Genomic DNA, 20,012 nt, shown 5'->3' on the forward strand with positions numbered 1-20,012 from the left:
CCATTTACACAAAACCGACTACGTATTACGCAGAAAACACGTGTGTGGGTGTGCTTCAAGTATGTGTTTCTGTCGTAATAACGACTACAGATCGATATATATTCTGCTACTACTACGCCAGCGCCATGTAACCCAAGTTTTGTATTTTTAGCTTAGTCAGCCTCAAAGCTGCAGTGCCAGCTACCGGCTTGGTTAGTTTACAACAAAAATGTCAAAATGAGTTTCTTTCAGCAACCGTGCAAAATTTCTCAATTTTCTTTGAATCGTTTTGTCATGACTTAAACTATACCCACGTGCAATTTTAATTAATTAAAATAATGTTGATGTGTATTGCGTATTACGTGGTAAACGTGAGATTTTTCTTTCTAAAAGCTAACTATACTTCACGAGTTAAGATGCAGCAGCAACCAGAAACACGCGACTCAATTTTCATGCCGTCATGCGAGCTCTCCTTACATGATTGTTTAATTAAATATTTCAGTTAATGACGCCTCGTGTCATTAAGCAAACATTTCATCTCCTAAACGACAGATAATGCCATCTCCAAGCGTTGTGTCAAGCACCTCTTAGAAAAAACACAACATACAAATGAAACCTGGGATATGTATACTTTCTTTTTCTGTGATGATTATTACTGTTTTATTATTAATATATGTGATTATCTCCCTTTACTTGTAATATAATATGTTATTGTTATTTTTACATATGTTTGTCGCAATAATAGCTCTCAAGAGCTAATGTTCCTTGTGTATCTGTATATGACGTTAAATAAAGTTTCTTGTATACAGAGGTTCGTCCCGCACGTACAACGGAAGTGACGTAGAATCACTGTCGCATATTTTAATTTGTCCAATAAAATTTAACTTAAATGCAAGTTTCCAAGATTTACATAGCGACATTATACATGTGACTTAAAACTTTATGTTTCTATTTACGAAGTTGGACATCAACAGACCCCGACTGTATTTTGTAATATACTGCGAAAATATCACGTTTATTTTCCAGTTTCATTCGCATTTCATCAGAGAAATAAAAACTTACTTGAAATTACAGACAAAGGATTTTTTAAGAGATCAAGAAAAACAAAACCGATTATACTATAATTTCCTTATATAAGGTTGCTACATCTTATGTGACGGTACGCCCTGTAATCGACCCCAAACGTGACGCTCCATCGTCCCAGTCGGGCAGTCTCTGTATACATATACATCGACTGTTTTTCGAGATCTGTTCAGTTTCGTCTTATCGTATTGTTTAGATAATTCAAATAAGCAATTATTTTATGGTATGTAACTTGTGAATAGATTACATCAATTATATAATATCAAATATCACGGCGTCGTTTCCACGCTGACTTTGGTTATAAAACACCTCGAGGGTCCACTCAGAACTGTTCATTTTAGACCCGCGATAAAATCATATCATGTTTCCAAACACTTCATTAATGTTTCAGCCGACTTCTTAACATAACTGGGCCAGTATTTATATACAACACTGTTTACTTCTCGTTCTAAGATAACAAAATCTTAAGAGAGCACGTGCACTTGCGAGAGTTTGATGAGACTCCGTGATTTCCCACCGGGGCAAAAGATCGATTAGTGACATCTTTTATTTTAAACTTCTCAAATAACTTGTTATTAAATAAGTCAGAATAGATACATTCTAGTAGTTCTCTAGATTAAAAAGAAAAAAAGTTCGCGCAATTTCATCCTAGCTATATACCAGTACATGTAAACTAATTACAATTACGCATTAAATTGTAACGACTTGGTCGTTCAGGTTACATTTCGGTCGTTTCCCGACTTCGGCTAGTATTAGTTAGCACGTGAAGTCGTTATAGAGTCGTCAATACTGAATATTACATGAGAAACTTTCGAATCATTCGTGTTTGTGTAAGTGAAGACCACAGGGACTTGCTAATTAAGACACCGAATATATTTAAGACATTTTCTTCTGTGTAAGTGAAAAGTTTAAGACATTTAAGCTTTCGCCAAAAACTCAGCTCAAAGGGCACAACGTGCTGTAAATGGAAGTTAATTGAAATATTTGAGTCAGAATTAAACCCATCAGACATTTACAAACAAATGTACAAAACAAATTAAAAGTATAAAAAACACTATATACTACAGTACCAGGAGAAATGAACCAGCTTTTCAGTGATTAGTGTGAGACTTTTCAGTGATTAGTGTGAGACTTTTCCAGGCAAGTCCTACGCATCATTTTCAAAATATTGATGAGTTCCATCATTAAACGTTAATTTAGTACGAATCCCACAGAAAAAGCATGAATAAAATAGTTCTGGGTCATCCAAAACACGGAATAGAAATATGGAATGATTTTTATGCAATACAGTCGTGGTTACTGATCCACCTCTCCACTCTAGACACCCCCCTCCAAACACACACAATTCTCCTATTTAGCAACCCTACACACACATCCCCAATTTAGCAGCCTCCACCGCCCCACTTTAGCACCCCACCTCCCCCCTGATAACTGAAGATTTCCCCTTAGGTCCATGTGATTGTCATGTTGTTTATTGTACTATAATTGCACATGTCTGTCCGGACAGAGGACTTCTCCGTATCACCGGGAGCCGGTAAGGAGACTCGATCGTGAAGTACATTGTTGTAACCAGGTGAAATATTTATATATTTGTATGCATGGCGTCACTGTAAATATAACAAGAATCATTGTTAAAAAAAATCTACTTCTTTTCTCCGTATCTCAATTGAATGTGATATTGATTACTGTTTTCTTGAATAGGTTTGTTAGGAGTAGGTAAACATGTTTGTTTAAGTGTCAGGTGACTTGGCTTTAAGAACTAATTACAAACGGTCAATCATTTGTTCAGAGCGGAAATGAATCTGCCATTCATTATGTTAAAAGATGCTCTGATAATTATACTTCTGTCGTTGCGTTGCGTCTCTTTGATACCATAACATTGCCCAACTACAATACGAAGTGCATTTAATCCTCCTCTCCCTAATTTTCCATAATGCATCAGACCCTTAACGCATACAGACGCAGCGATTGTTAACTAGAGGGGCCCTCAGTGATTACTTGTGATTAGATATGATAAAAATATATCCGTTCACTGAGACTTTTATATATATCTATAATTAAAACCACAGCCATAAATTGATGGATTCTTTGTTTCAGACGATCCCCCAGACAGGTTGAGCCCCTGTGGACTGTTTTCCAGCTCGCGCACACCGCGCATCTGGCTTCTTCCATTATACCAGTCATCGTTTTTACAGACGTTTTTGTTTCTTAAGTCACGTGACTGATGAAACTGACAACCCAACATCTGGCAGCACAACCGTGAAAGATTGACACCCTTCGGTCAGACATATTTATATTCTTTCTCTCTTTATGATTACGACTGTGTTAGTTGTTTTCGTAGAGGTCTCACTTTTTCTGACTTTCTAACATATGTGAAACAATATATAATTCTTTAATGGCGTTTTAGAACGTAAAACAGAACAGCCGCTAAAATGCGGCGTTGATAATGCTAAATGCATTTGACATGAAGTCACAAGAGATACACATCACTTGTGAAGAATCATGACAATGACGACAAGTTCACAGCAACGCGAGAACTATCTACATACTTACCATTAGTGCTGCAAATCAAATCATGTTTCCGAATGCTTACTTTTGTGACTGTGTTTCGGAATATTTATTTACAAGAATTTCTTTTTATTGGCGAAAAGGGAAGCTTCACCTCACTCTCGTCAGACCACACGAGATTATGATGTAATAGTTCACGAGCAGGTTTACCCCAGTCCTATGTATAAGGGGAGATAACTCGTAGTAAGCTTGTTTGGCCACATTTTTACCGCAGTCAAACCTGTACATAGGAAATTTTCAGGCATGATTTATATTTTAATGAATCGCTTGTAAACAGATATCGTACATTGAAAAAACCTTATGAAAAAAATAGATGAAGATGATATATTCCAAAAAGTATAATGCAACGAAGCCAGCCCTGGACGTCATTATCTCGTTCTAACCTAGTTACGGCAGTACCTTGAAATGGGCTCTGTCTATAGTGATATCTACCCATAACAAAATTAAGGGAAGACAATTGTTATTACGATAAAATGGATTTTTTGACTTTTTTTTGCCTGAGTATGACAATGATTATTCAACTGTTATTAGCGGTATAACCGGTCATGTACACGTCACTTCCGGGAGGACATTTCCTCCTCGATGGCAGCAAGCTACTTCAGGAACATTTTCATTGTGAAGAATAAGATCAGAAATATATACAGGGGAATATTTATAAGCATGGGGGATATTTGAAAGAGACTCCGCAGAATTGGTCATAATTTGTAAATAAATGTTTTGGCCTTGTCCCACATGAAAATATATACCATGGGTTTCATATGGCTGAAAATATGTAATGCCCTCAATCAATGTGGTAGCAATACTTGCAGGATGGAAAAAATATCACTTTCGTTTCAGAGCATCATTCAATGATATATATTTGCGCCACCTTTTAATATGAGTCTTGAGGTTAACAAATAGCGACGATTCTGGTAAACTGAAAATGTTGGCAAAATGAGAAACTAGACATGTGTCGTTATAGTCAGTAATATTTCACTTTAATTTGTTGATATATTGAATAACAATTTCAATCACCATATTCATTTATTATGTGAAAATAAATATATATGCTGATGTTGTCCCTAGCCAACAAGCCCGGCTTTAGCTACAGAACCGGTCGTTTTGTCTCCCCATTGATGGGGGAAGTCTTTGGGAACCGCCTTCTCGCCGTAACCTTCCTTCTCACACCATAGACCCGCCAGGTGCTCGTCAGAACAGTAGGTGCCATCTTCGAAATCGAAACATTTGACGCTGAGCAGACCGAAGAACATCTTGCCGACTTCATTAGCTGCTGTGGTATTTACTCCCTAAAACAAAATAAAAGGCGCGTACATGTATGAGGAATTCAACAGCTTTTGGTTTCTCAGTATTTATATCAAATATATTTCAGATTGTATTATACACCACACCTACACCTTGCTATTCTGGCCCTTAGAAATGTAGGTATACCCAAAAGTTTTGATACATTTAAAATGCTTGTTGAATGTTCAAACTTTTGATCACGGATTGATATTTGAACGTTTAATACGTTTAATTTTCCAACACATGCTGTTTAAATTTTGAATGCGTGTTGTTTTATGTTTGAACACGTGTTGTTTAATGTTTAAACGTGTGTTGTTGCATATCCGAACATGTACGGTTTAATGTTTGAACATGTGATGTTTAATGTTAAAACACGTATTATTTAATCGTTGAACACGTGTTGGTTTGAACACGAGATTATAAAAAGTTTTATTACATTTTAATTAATCGTTCTGAGTTCCATTAACTTACCTTATATTGTAACTTCCTTTCCCTGAATAACGAAGATAGCTATTCACGTTTAATCAATGGAATTCTTTCTCAACAATTTTGCAACAAGTTTCGGAAACATATATATACCTTACAATACGATTCGTATCGCGGTACGATGTTTACAATGCGATACGTATCGCGGTACGATGTTTACAATACGATACGTATCGCGGTACGATGCTTACAATACGATACGTATCGCGGTACAATGCTAACGATACGTTTTGCAGTACGATGCTTACAATACGATACTTATCGCGGTACGATGGTAACGAAACGTATCTCAGTACGATGCTTACAATACGATACGTATCGCGGTACGATGCTTACAATACGATACTATCGCGGTACGATGCTTACAATAAGATACGTTTCGCAGTACGATGCTAACGATACGTTTTGCAGTACGATGCTAACGGTACGATGCGTATCGCGGTACAATGTTTACAATGTGATACGCGTCACGATACACTGCTCAAAAGGTCAACTTCATCATGATTGAGTGCAGGATTTTACGGAGTTTTATCATAGACCTAACTAGTACAATACTATCAATTTTTTTTTGTATTTTTTTATCATGATGATACAGTGGCCACATATTTACTGAAGGATTAGAAACACTAAGAACACCTTTTTACAGTTTGGTAAAACAAATATTTCAGTATTGTTAGCTGTGTATTGCGATACTGGCAAACAACAGTTCGATACGATACACAAGAAGCACACAATACAATACGGTTCGATAAATCGTTGCAGCTCTGATATCTATTAACACTGTTTACCAATGGAGAACAGTATCTTAGTTGTATATCTTCCCAAAGTTGTTTGACCATCTTTCAAATGTTGACATTCCCTAGAGTAACCGCGGGCGTACAAGTAAAATTAAACCTCGTTATACTGCCTCCGTGTGTCTGGCGAGATATTGACGTTAAAATAGAGTATTGCGATATATCCCCGATTTTTTCCGGATGATGGATTTGCTGGTAAATTAGTTGAGTACCTTAAGGCAGTCATATAGTCCTTGGTCGCAGTCACAGTAGCTCATAGTCCAGGGGTACGGGTTCCGGTAGTTATACTTGGTCTCGAAGTGGTCAATAAAGTACGGACAATGGTCATGCGTCCGACAACAGCTGTCCGTGGCACGATGCTCACCTGAAATTAATTAACACTTCACTAATGGTTTTATTACAGTTATTTCTTATCCGTATGAAAAAGACGGAGAGTATCATTTCTTAATCTGCTGTATGATACTATCTGATTAAGTCCTTATGCACTGTGGTGTATAGGTACATTGTGGGTGGGCGGTGTGTCGCATCCTAACACGAGGTCACAAAATACTTTATTAAGTGTAATTATTTTTTCTATAGTTTATATCTTAAGCCCCAGTCACACCAGGCCTGCGACCAGAACAAGACCTAGCGGCGTCTTGGGTGTTCGCACGATCAAAATCGGTCGCAGCAAGGTCGACGGTCATGTTTAAAACTTCTTACAATGTTCCTGCGATTCCAAATCATAAGAGGTCGCAGACAGGTCATGATCGTGGGTCAAGCAGTCACACGATTTGACGTGCCACCTTCCGTCCGATCTCGCGATCGGTAGTGCGACCTGTCCCGACTGGTTACACGACCTTACGATTGGTGGTACAACCAGTCTTAAGCTCGCGGACGTGTATTTTTTGGAGTGACTTCTGGGGTTCAAGTCACTCTCCATTATGACACCCAAAGAGAGCTATGGCGAGTATACAATTTGTGCCGGGCATAGAACTCATGTCGGCCCTTATGATGCAATGAATAAAGCGGATATTTCACCAAGGATTGTTTTGGTCCCGATAGTACCCGATTCTTTTTTTGGTCGATCGGCCGCATTTTTACCAAAATAGTCGGGAACCTGGGAGCACTGTCGAGCACTACCCTATGCCTTTGGGGGAAGATCTGGCGCGATCTCCTCAGTCCTCCGAGTGTCGGGTACCGAAAAAGTGATCGACTACTGTTTTTAAAAATATTGAAAAACAGTAGCCGATCAAAACCGTCGGCCCGTGGTCGTCTTGGTCGTCCGTGGGTCCCCTGAAGGTCCCGCGGCCGGGAGTAAACGACCAATCAGATATTGGTCCTTGGCCTCCTCCTCAGCATATTTTCTAGTGTAATAACATTTTGCTGTGCTATGGCAGAACGAAGTTGTAGAGCTACAACAAGCCCCAGCACTGCTTGTTGGTCCATGACCTTCCCTGGCTGGTCACAAAGTGATGAAAGGCTTCGATCTGGCTCGATTGATATAGTCGGGCCCCCAAAACACCGATCTCCGGCCGATCTAGGCAAATGTGGTCGGATAAGAACGTCCGAAGATCGTTTGAAACGTCCGAAGATCGTTTACTTTCGGCTTCCTGCGGCTTCCTGCGTCAACATACGTCTACATTCGGCCACTCTCGCGCGAAGAACGGCGGAAGAACGGCAGACATCGGCCGCTTTGCGTCTTTTATCGACCGGGATCGCCCATTTTCGGCCTCTCTCTGCCTCTCTTGTCCGAACAACGCGCGAAGATCGCTCACTTGCGCGCGAGAAGTGGGTCTGTACCGGGCCTTTGCCGTGTACCTGCGGGTATTGCGCGTACTTGCGCATACTTGCGGCCCGGACACGTGTCGATCGCGCGAGGAACGTCCGTGATTCGTCCCCCCGCCATGGTCTATGGGTCAGGACTTAATCGGATCAAAAAAGTGGACGATTGGAGGCGATTCAGGACGACAATCGGGCCGATCAAAAAAAATGATTCATCTGGGACAATCTGGTCCAGATCGGGCCTATCGGAAAAAACAGTCCTTGGTGAAATGGCCGCTTTATGAAACTGGTCGCAGTTGGACACGATTGATCGTACGATCAGTCGCTGATAGCCACTGTTTCATGACCGGGCTCAAAACTTAATAGATATGCTGGAACCATAGGTATTCGTCTATTTCTTCGTGAAAGTCGTATATGTGGTGTGTGACATGCGATTGCTGTGCAAGTTTATATGATTGTTGTAGTGAGGAAATTATATTCCGTTGTGGTGTGTTTTACCGGTTTTTTTTCAATTGCGGGTACGGATGGTTCACTAGTTGTAATAGTTTTAAAATCCATTACTCTAGAACATGAAATTGTTCCGTATTAGTATTGGCATGATACTATATGACGTACCTAGATCGTCGTAGCTGGTCGCAATGTTACTGAGTCCACACCATTTCGTCCCAGGGAATATAGCGAATGACCCTTTAGATCCTGCCGGGTCACCAGTCTCTTCCGGGGCAAAGGGCAAAGCGGTGGTGGCTTTGACCTGGCTTCCGTTTTCCTCCTCGGCTTGACGCTTTGTATTTCCGGTGCGTTTACAAGATTCGATCATTTTCCTAACCGTGTCTTCACCTATCCAAAAAAGACCAGTCATGTTGTCTTACATTAAAAAGAGAGTAAACGTTGTGATACTCGAGGTTTAAGACTTCACCATTGTTGATTCCCCAAAATCACCCTCCAACAATTTTCGTGAATCAGGCTTCAGTTACAAGGACTTTCCTAAACATAAGGAAATTGTTGAACTACAGCAATATTTTTATATAAAAATCGAAAGTTGCGCTAAATTGTTTCGATTTTACATTTCCCTGTTGATTCGGATGAATTTTGGACAGACTTTAAGCTATGTCTAAACAATACGAAAGATGTTGGCAACCCAGTATAGAAGGTATTAATTCGGATAACTATTACGGAATTGCTCTCCTGTTTTATGAATAATTTATTTATAATTCAATTTTGAAATATTTAGATATTACCAATATCTCGCCAGTTGACATCGTCAGCATTCAGTACGGACGCCGGATCTGAAGTGACGTCACAGGATCTGAGAATACCTTCCGGTGACACGTAGGCGTCAAGTGACCAGTGTCCATCTGTTACCGTATACCGAACGAATCCGGAGGGGTGGTCAAACAGTCTGAAGGCGATCCATCCTGTGTAGTAAACGTATACAACACGATGAACAATACACCATGTACAATGTCCCAAGGTACTGCAATACTAGACATAAACTGGAATACGAAACAACGCAATGTAATACTTTAACGTAATACACTGGAATACGAAACAACGCAATGTAATACTTTAACGTATTACACTGGAATACGAAACAACGCAATGTTATACTTTGGCGTATTACACTGGAATACGAAACAACGCAATGTAATACTTTGTCATAAAACATCGGATTACGAAACAACGCAATGTTATACTTTGGCGTTATACACTGGAATACGAAACAACATAATGTAATACTTTGGCGTTATACACTGGAATACGAAACAACGCAATGTTATACTTTGACGTGATGTGCGTGAATAATAAACAATGTAATGTATCACAGGGTGTCAGATTAGTCAGGTTCATATGAACAATGTATTTTATCCCAGGTTGTCAGATTAGCCAGGTTCATACGAACAATGTATTGTATCCCAGGGTGTCAGATTAGTCAGGTTCATACGAACAATGTATTGTATCCCGGGTTGTCAGATTAGTCAGGTTCATATGAACAATGTATTTTATCCCAGGGTGTCAGATTAGCCAGGTTCGTATGACCAATGTATTGTATCCCGGGTTGTCAGATTAGTCAGGTTCATACGAACAATGTATTGTATCCCAGGTTGTCAGATTAGCCAGGTTCATACGAACAATGTATTGTATCCCAGGTTGTCAAATTAGCCAGGTTCATACGAACAATGTATTGTATCTCAGGGTGACAGATTAGTCAGGTTTCACAGAATGTATTATACGTACCTTTACGAATAGCATGACCTGACACGCAGGCCAAGAACACTACGACCAACAACTCGCGGACAGCCATCTTGGAAGTAGAGGTTGGAAACGAGGTTACACCGACACGGAGCTGATATATAGATAAGGCCTCTATAGACCCCTACGATAGGTCGCTAAAAAATAATATTTTGGGGTCTTCATTATTTTGGTTTTTCTTATTTTAGGTTAGGACAACATATATTTATTCTTATTGCAACTTTTTTTTTTCTTATTGTTTGAAATTGTCTGCAACAAGATGACAGATAGTTCTCTATATTGACCTAAGATGCTTATCTTTCTCCGTCCTACATTTGTATGTAGGCTAGATTTTAGTTCTGTTACGACATTAGGAAGATCAAGTGACGTTATCACAGACCTTGCCTATGAATCATTAGATCTAAATACAAACCAATTGCTGATAAAGGACAGGGGATTTCAGCTAGTGCTTCAAATGGATTCGATTCCGCCAGGAACATATCTAAATCCGACAGGGAACATATCTGAATTACAGTTGAAAACTAAGCTGGGGTCTTATACATTGTATATTGATTCATAAAAAATGGAGAACTCAATGGTCTTTAAGGTATACAAATCAGTCGTCAGTCAATTTCACAATCGTTCTAACTTCAAATACTGTGCTGCTGTGGGCTATATTTTTTCAATATCCAATATTTGCGATCAAAACATCTCTGGCATTAAACATTCAGCGAAAAAAAGTGAAAATATTACAGTATTCAACTTTGTTAAACCTTCAATGATAAAGTAATACAATTTCAATAAACATTCCGCAGGGGGAAATCTTTTCTAATATCGTATTTCGCCGGGGAACATCCCTTTTTCTAACATCGTGTTTCGCCGGGGAACATCCCTTTTTCTAATATCGTATTTCGCCGGGGAACATCCCTTTTTCTAACATCGTGTTTCGCCGGGGAACATCCCTTTTTCTAATATCGTATTTCGCCTGGGAACATCCCTTTTTCTAACATCGTGTTTCGCCGGGGAACATCCCTTTTTCTAATATCGTATTTCGCCTGGGAATATCCCTTTTTTTAATATCGTATTCCGCCGGGGAACATCCCTTTTTCTAATATCGTATTTCGCCGGGGAACATCCTTTTTCCTAATATCGTATTTCGCCGGGGAACATCTCTTTTTCGAATATCGTATTCCGCCGGGGAACATCCCTTTTTCTAATATCGTGTTTCGCCGGGGAACATCCCGTTTTCTAATATCGTATTTCGCCGGGGAACATCCCTTGCCTAATATCTTATTTCGCCGGGGAACATCCTTTTTTCTAATATCGTATTTCGCCGAGGAACATCCCTTTTTCTAATATCGTATTTCGTCGGGGAACATCCCTTTTTCTAACATCGTGTTTCGCCGGGGAACATACCTTTTTCTAATATCGTATTTCGCCGGGGAACATCCCTTTTCTAACATCTTATTTCGCCGGGGAACATCCTTTTTTCTAATATCGTATTTCGCCGAGGAACATCCCTTTTTCTAATATCGTATTTCGCCAGGGAAAATCCCTTTTTCTAATATCGTATTTCGCCGGGTAACATCCCTTTTTTTAATATCGTTTTTCGCCGGGGAACATACCTCTTTTCTAATATCGTATTTCGCCGGGGAACATCCTTTTTTCTAATATCGTATTTCGCCAGGGAAAATCCCTTTTTCTAATATCATGTTTCGCCGGGGAACATCCCTTTTTCTAATATCTTATTTCGCCGGGGAACATCCCGTTTCTAATATCTTATTTCGCCGGGGAACATCCCTTTTTCTAATACCGTATTTCGCCGGGGAACATCCCGTTTTCTAATATCGTATTTCGCCGGGGAACATCCTTTTTTCTAATATCGTATTTCGCCAGGGAAAATCCCTTTTTCTAATATCGTATTTCGCCGGGTAACATCCCTTTTTTTAATATCGTTTTTCGCCGGGGAACATACCTCTTTTCTAATATCGTATTTCGCCGGGGAACATCCTTTTTTCTAATATCGTATTTCGCCAGGGAAAATCCCTTTTTCTAATATCGTATTTCGCCGGGTAACATCCCTTTTTCTAATATCGTTTTTCGCCGGGGAACATCCCTCTTTTCTAATAGCGTATTTCGCCGGGTAACATCCCTTTTTTTAATATCGTTTTTCGCCGGGGAACATACCTCTTTTCTAATATCGTATTTCGCCGGGGAACATCCCATTTTCTAATATCGTATTTCGCCGGGGAACATCCTTTTTTCTAATATCGTATTTCGCCGAGGAACATCCCTTTTTCTAATATCGTATTTCGCCGTCGAACATCACGTTTTCTAATATCGTATTTCGCCGGGGAACATCCCATTTTCTAATATCGTATTTCGCCGGGGAACATCCTTTTTTCTAATATCGTATTTCGCCAGGGAAAATCCCTTTTTCTAATATCATGTTTCGCCGGGGAACATCCCTTTTTCTAATATCTTATTTCGCCGGGGAACATCCTTTTTTCTAATATCGTATTTCGCCGAGGAACATCCCTTTTTCTAATATCGTATTTCGTCGGGGAACATCCCTTTTTCTAACATCGTGTTTCGCCGGGGAACATACCTTTTTCTAATATCGTATTTCGCCGGGGAACATCCCTCTTTCTAATATTGGATTTCGCCGGGGAACATCCCTCTTCTCTAATATCGTTTTTCGCCGGGGAACATCCCTTTTTCTAATATTGGATTTCGCCGGGGAACATCCCTCTTTTCTAATATCGTTTTTCGCCGGGGAACATCCCTCTTTTCTAATATCGTTTTTCGCCGGGGAACATCCCTCTTTTCTAATATCGTATTTCGCCGGGGAACATCCCTTTTTCTAATATTGGATTTCGCCGGGGAACATCCCTCTTTTCTAATATCGTATTTCGCCGGGGAACATCCCTCTTTTCTAATATCGTATTTCGCCGGGTAACATCCCTTTTTTTAATATCGTTTTTCGCCGGGGAACATCCCTCTTTTCTAATATCGTATTTCGCCGGGGAACATCCCTTTTTCTAATATCGTTTTTCGCCGGGGAACATCCCTTTTTCTAATATCGTATTTCGAAAACAGACCAAAATTCAGATCTTAGTATAATGTCCATGTTGATGTACACGTAACTATATACAGTCGGTTGAGTTAAATGACATCATCTACCGAAACCATCGATCCCCCAGATAGCACACCGCCGATAGGCCAACGTTAGCATACAACATTGGCCCAACAGTTTTTTGTCCGTTGGCCCACGTTGGGCCACCGTCTGGCCAACGTTCGAACCCTGTTATATGTAAAAAGAACACCACACAAATCCAAGTTACAGTGTTTTAAGATAGCATAAAAAGGGGTGGTGTGGTCATCTAAAACAAAGCGGAAAGCTTTTTCCTGTATTTCCCCCATTTTTTATGTGTTGTTTTTGCTACAGAAATGCCAGGGCTAGAGGGCAATAATTAAAATTATACTGCCATTGATAAATGTTACGAACACCAATTCACTATAATATTATAGTAATTTATGGAATTGCATGCTTAAAAAGATAAAACTTTATTTATTTCACAACGATACAGAAACAAGTCATATCAACTACTACAAAGCTCGCCCTGAAAAATGCACGATAACTGCTCCAATGCCAGTAAAGAACAAAATGGTGCCGCTATGTTTACGTACGACCACGGACTTAGATAACTAATCTAATTCCGTGGTACGACCTTAGACCGCCAACAAAGTCGGGCAATTTATTCAGAATCAGGCGTGTGCCTGTGCCTATACGGACGGAGCTTTGTAGTCTTTCGTTCTCGACTGGCATAGTTTGTTTCATTTGCACAAAATGTATCGGATTCTTTGCCCGCTTCCTAGATTGTAGCAAACTACCTGCCTCTTCTATTCCCAATTTTTCTATATCAGTGTCACTCTCCTGCTTCGTTTCACTGTCAGTTTATTCTTTCGGACGTTTTCATGAACGAGCATCACAGTTACGTATAATATTGGAATCAGGATCGGATCAGGATTTCTAGAAGGAAAAAAATAAAAGATTTTCGCCGATTAGCGGGAAAACTCTCATGCCTGTAATATATATCGAAATCGGATACAGTAACCTTAAAACTATTCTCAGGTTGAATATAATAGTCCAGTCATTTTATGAGAAAAAAGGCCAAACGTCAAAATAATTGCAATTAAATTTATTAAATTTATTGATTGGAAAGGGATAATAAAAACAAATATTTGATGTCAGAAATGAGGGGAAAATTGTCAAATAAGCACTTTAATACCCTAGGGGATTTTAACATAGGCAGGGGAGATAACTCACCTGGCAGTTTTGTTCAGTGACTAAAATAATTTGATAAAATTAAGTTTTAGATAGTTACCATTCAAATTCTAATGGAATGAGTTTTAAAATGATTCTTTAGATTATCTGTGAATTAAAATGTATTAAATACGTTTTAGCGGCGGCAGCACTATACTAGAAATTATGCATTTATTAGATTGAACTAAATATCAAGAACTATATTTTAATGTGGTTTCAAATTGAAAAGAAACTTTAATATTGCTTTCATTGATTTTTGTGTTATATGTTTATTCTTTTCAAATTTAAAAGAACTAGCAATAGCAATAACTTGGGAATCCAAAGGGGAAGCCGCTGTTCTAGCTCTTTTCTGTCATCACCCCCTCCGTAAGTCCGTTCGGCAAACAATTTACAATTTTACTTTTTATCAATAAATTCTAAAAGCACATATAGATTCAGTTACTCGCCCAAGGCCAGCAATCTATAATCACAGTGGGCCTGTTAGATTTCACAAGGCCAGCAATCTATAATCACAGTGGGCCTGTTAGATTTCACAAGAAGTCAGCCCATTGACAGATGAGCCAGTAAACTTTTCAAACCAAAGCTATCGGGTACATGTAGAGTCTATATACAATTATATAAAAGGTTGTCAGACAGAGTAACAACTGTATTTAATCTGCCTTAGATGCTGGGAAAAGGAAATTTTCTAAATTTTCCAGTACAGGAAACCCCCACGACCTCTTTCGATGCATGCATAAAATGACTGGACTATAATGGCTGGGTATTTATTGTCCTGCATGTAAAATTTCTTTAAAATCGGCTCAACAATGAAATGAGCTCAGTAAAATTCAGAGAGAAAAAAAATAAAAATGCATGAAATATATAGAGTAAAAAAATTACGTGTATATTACGTGTGTACATCACTATACATGTCATATTGTGTCACATCACATGGGCAGATGGTGCGAACACGACATGGGGCTAAACAATCAGAAATCGAATTAAAGTGATTTAAAAACGAGTTGCCCCTGAAAATAGAATGTAGATCTTATATTATATTCAACTTTATCATTTACACGTGTTCATCCTACTCGTAGATCACGGCAGATACATCAGTAACTTACTTTTCGTAAGACACTGCAACACGTACCAGCTTCCAATTTTCCCCGCTAAGCTGCATTCAGAACGAGGCTATTGGATGAGTTGACCAACGGCGAGATGCGATCGTTGGCTATGCAGCAAAACTCCACCGTTGGACCCAGGAATTAATTTTGGGTGTTGCCCAAAATTTTAAACTCAGAAAAAGACTAAAAAACCGAATAAATTTTGCGGTATTATTCCAGGTTATATTTTATAACATAGAGTTTACTGTTTACATTTTATGATGGCCGAGCGGAGTGAGAGTTAACAAATTCTCTGAAACAATGGTAAAAATGTAGGTTTTTGGTTAAAATGTTGATGTTTGTGTCATGCCTTTCATGTGCATGTAGTTTAGGCGAGCATTTTGGCAATTAAATATTGATTTATTTTTTCATCAATATGAATTATGATTTGACTGTTTGTCTTTTATTGTGAATTTGTATGCATGCATATGTACAAGGGCAACACCTGTTAAAAAAGATATATATATATACATGCCAGGCTTTTATGCTAACATTGGTTATTATTCACCTGATAACATGATGCTAAGGTGGATGCTTTATTGTCTTTGACATTTTTGAAATTTACATTTTTTAACAGGTATAATAAATCACTCCTGGTGATCATGTATACATGAAACCACAGGTGAAAATACAGGTTTATCTATTATGAAATGGACTCTACCTTTGAAATAACAAGTAACATATTTACCTTATTCCAACAGATGGTTTGTATCCTCTCTCAACGGACAGGGTGATCAACACACCGTGACATCAGAACATTACGATTAGGTAGACAGTCCGTTGAGCCTTCACCACTGACCTGTTTAGAGTGTATATATATATATAGTGGACTCCTTGTTTGGGCAACTGCACCCTTAGGCATATATAGATATTCAAACTGCTGCTTGCCATAGAAAATCATAGTTCACAGAATGATTGATATTAGAAGAAAATCCGATATGAAAAAGGAGGAAAATCTTCAAAGACGTAAGTCCAGATTATTTTTGGACACACTGGGACACACTGGGACCAACGGCGAGATGCGATCGTTGGCTATGCAACTTAACTTTACCGTTTGACCAACGGCGATATGCGATTACGCATCGCGCCGTTGGCCCGACAATGTCTTGCTACCTCGGTCTGCTCCACAGACTGGGTCGCGGACCTCTTCCTTCGGTTCCTTTCGTTCTTTGAATCTCGCAGTATCATCACTAGTCTGGCCTGTGTCATCTTGAACTCCTCCGCCACCGCTGACAGCGGGAGTTGCAGTGATTATGTTCAATTGCAGAGGCTAATGCTGGAGAAACAAGGCTCGGAAGTAGTGCCCAGTGTCAGAAGACCTGTGCCTTTAACTTTCCTTGCAGACTCGAACTGTCGACCTCCCTTAGCCACTCCATTGCCTTCTGTATGTTGTTGATACTGCTTGTAGCTTTCATTAAAAGATCAAAATGCTATCCTAAGCACTGACTTGAGTTATCTACGATCACAGGGTTCTTCTCATCGAACCTTTAACTTGAATTTATAGATCATTTCTTCCTTCTTCATTATCATACAACTTAATATCCTTGCCTTGAACTTTATTCTTGTCCATTAAACTGCCTCCTCCAACGCAGACAAAACATATCTTGCTCCACATAAGCTCGAGTCAGTGTTTGGTAGATTCCTGGGCCCTCTCGGTACCCGTCTTACCGCCTTGGTGATAAGATTAGTTCCCATGGTCAGTATATTGACGGATAAGCCATCCCGTTACTATTTCCCGGTTTTGCCAGAATGATGATGTGTCCTCCCCACTGACACGCTCCACACAAGCTGATAAGCCTGGGATACCTCCTTTCTGTACTGATATATCTATGTATCCGTTGGTCGTCATATAAATGACCCCATCCTAGCTTGTTGCCAGTACCGCCAAGACGGGTTTGCCTTCTGCACTCAGAGGAGTCCAATTGAAAGTGTCGTTGTCGAAATCTCTTGATGCTCAAATACCACTCAGATACACTTAACAGCCTACTCGTAAAATAAATGTGTCAATTCTACTCTCATAAAGACTCTCTAACTTATTATTTCACCAGCTGTTCATGTGAACTTTGCACCCAAAATTAGGCATTTTAGTTATTGAAGAAATCTGACCTCTGTATTCTTTAATAAAGTTCAAGGTCAGTTTTGTTAGTTTTCCATGCAAGCACGCCACTGGCTATAAAACCATCACTCCTGGCATTCCTGCTCAGAAGAAGAAGTCGTTTGAAAAATTTGACCCTTTTAATTTGAATATAGTTCAAGGTCATTCTTTTTGTTTTGTAAATTTTGTTAGCCATTATGACAGTTACCTGTCATGACCATATGCTCTTTGGTTCCTAAGATGAAATTGTTTCAAGTTAAAGGTGCTAGACGACCGATGACAAACGCGGCACTCTCCCATAGTTAAAATCATAAAAACAAACAAGACAAGGGTGTAAAAAAGTAGATGTCTTTACTGATTACAAAAGCATTGACAATCTCAAGCACCGTCATCGTATAAAATATATTCATTGTTTCATCGTTACATCATATTTTAATATCTTGTATTGATAACATGTTTTAACAAATCGCCTCTTGTTCCATTTCATCTTTACTTGGATATATATTAAACAATATTAACAAATTCATAACATGTTGTTAACATAATAATTGATCTTCCACAATTTATATATAGAATTCATCAACATCATCAGTTAGAGATTTATTATGTCACCAGTTACACTGAAAATAAGACAACATTGGCGACTCAGGAATGAAGATCAAAATTTAAGACAGTACACAGCAGGTATTTCATGATATCTACAATGCAGCCAAAGTGCATCGTCATATAATACATCATATAGATTTATATATATAATATCAAAACATAAACGAGGAAAAATAATGTTCCTTTCAGAATTTCACTGACAAAAACATTATTGATACACTAGTTTTATAACCCTGTGAAGAGGTCTGACCCATGTCCCCCCCCCCATTCCCTCATTGATGAAAATAGAGCTAACCAAAGTCTGTGAAGCAAAAAATATAGGTCACAGTGACTCAAATCAAACATTTTTGTAGTACTCTTCATAATATTGTATAACATGACATGTTTGTTGTGTATAAACATTCGTGGTTTTCCTGGTTGCTTTCGAACAAAGAAAATAAATAAATCTAATTTGGATGATATTCATGTCTACTGTTTGTTAATATAGGATATCCATGAAAGTTTGTACCACGAAATGATCTAAATGGCTTCAAACCATGAAGGGAAGTACCCAAGAACATTTCGTGTTATACATGTACAGTAAAATGCATAGCCACATATATATATATATATATTTAAATAAAACAAAACACTTTTCCATATATATTTCATAGACATATTTAACATAAGTACAATCATTGTAATCATTTTAAGATGTCGCAATTTTCAGACGTCAGCATTTTGTGTACTTTGTTTATGACGTCATTATTTTTGACGTCTTAAGTATGTGTACTCTATTTATGACGTGACAAATAAATTTGAATCGCCGGAAGAGCCCCAAGATTGGCGAAAGTACTACTGAGACTTAGTCTTAGGTGTTTTGTTTTATGTATATTTCTACAAGCTCAAGGATGTTTAAAAAAAATATTACTGTTATATATATATGTAGTTTGAGGACCGTTGGAAGTCTAACATTATAGAGCATTACACTGTATGATAACCTCAAATTCAAACCAAATTCAGTGAAGTGGAATATACAGGTCACAGTGACCTATATTTTAACAAATTGCTATAGAACTCCTAAATATGTCCCCAACTGTAAGGACTGTTGGACTTCCAGCATAAGAATAAAAAGCTAAAGGCAAAGGCTTGTCAAGTCTTATGAACAGACTGACTATTGCAAAAGGCAACAATTTATGTCACCCAATTCTGGAAAAAAGTCTGTATAAAACATAAACAGTCTCTGTACATATTGGGGCACAGCGACTTCAATTCAGTACCTGACAGTCCTACTCCGCAACATGATAAGTAAGGCAAGTTTAGTGAACACACAATATGGTAGGTAAAATGGCAAGGAAGTATTAGTTCCGGCCAAACTTTGGTATAAAAAATAAACAAATGGTTATTACTCGGTATAAAACTGGGCACGAGACCCAAATCATTGTGGAATATACTTTGCTTTCACAATTTTTGAATTGTACATAAATACAACCAGTAAAACGTTAAGGAGGCTCTGCTCCTGACAAATCTCTATATCAAAAATAAACAAAGGGCCATAACTCGGTATGTACAATGTACATTGTATTAGGGCAGAAGAACCATATTTCAGTACGTGACATTTTGCCTTCGAAAGATATAAAAATACAGCAAGTTAAATGAACATAAGTAAAATGGCAAGA

The 20,012-nt window shown here is 38.6% G+C and overlaps 1 protein-coding gene across 1 annotated transcript; it reads right to left on the reverse strand.

Moving 5' to 3' along the window:
- Positions 1–4,639: 4,639 nt before the first annotated feature.
- On the reverse strand, positions 4,640–10,298 carry LOC110453547. The gene is made up of 5 exons (XM_021502525.1): positions 10,191–10,298; positions 9,194–9,370; positions 8,571–8,792; positions 6,404–6,555; positions 4,640–4,916 (listed from the first exon to the last, which is right to left on the reverse strand). Exons 1-5 carry the CDS (start codon positions 10,255–10,257, stop codon positions 4,692–4,694), a joined length of 843 nt encoding a protein of 280 aa, XP_021358200.1. The 5' UTR covers positions 10,258–10,298; the 3' UTR covers positions 4,640–4,691.
- Between the last annotated feature and the right edge of the window lie 9,714 nt (positions 10,299–20,012).

This window comes from Mizuhopecten yessoensis, unplaced genomic scaffold, assembly GCF_002113885.1.
Source record: "Mizuhopecten yessoensis strain PY_sf001 unplaced genomic scaffold, ASM211388v2 scaffold7443, whole genome shotgun sequence".
Classification (NCBI taxonomy): Eukaryota; Metazoa; Mollusca; class Bivalvia; order Pectinida; family Pectinidae; genus Mizuhopecten; species Mizuhopecten yessoensis.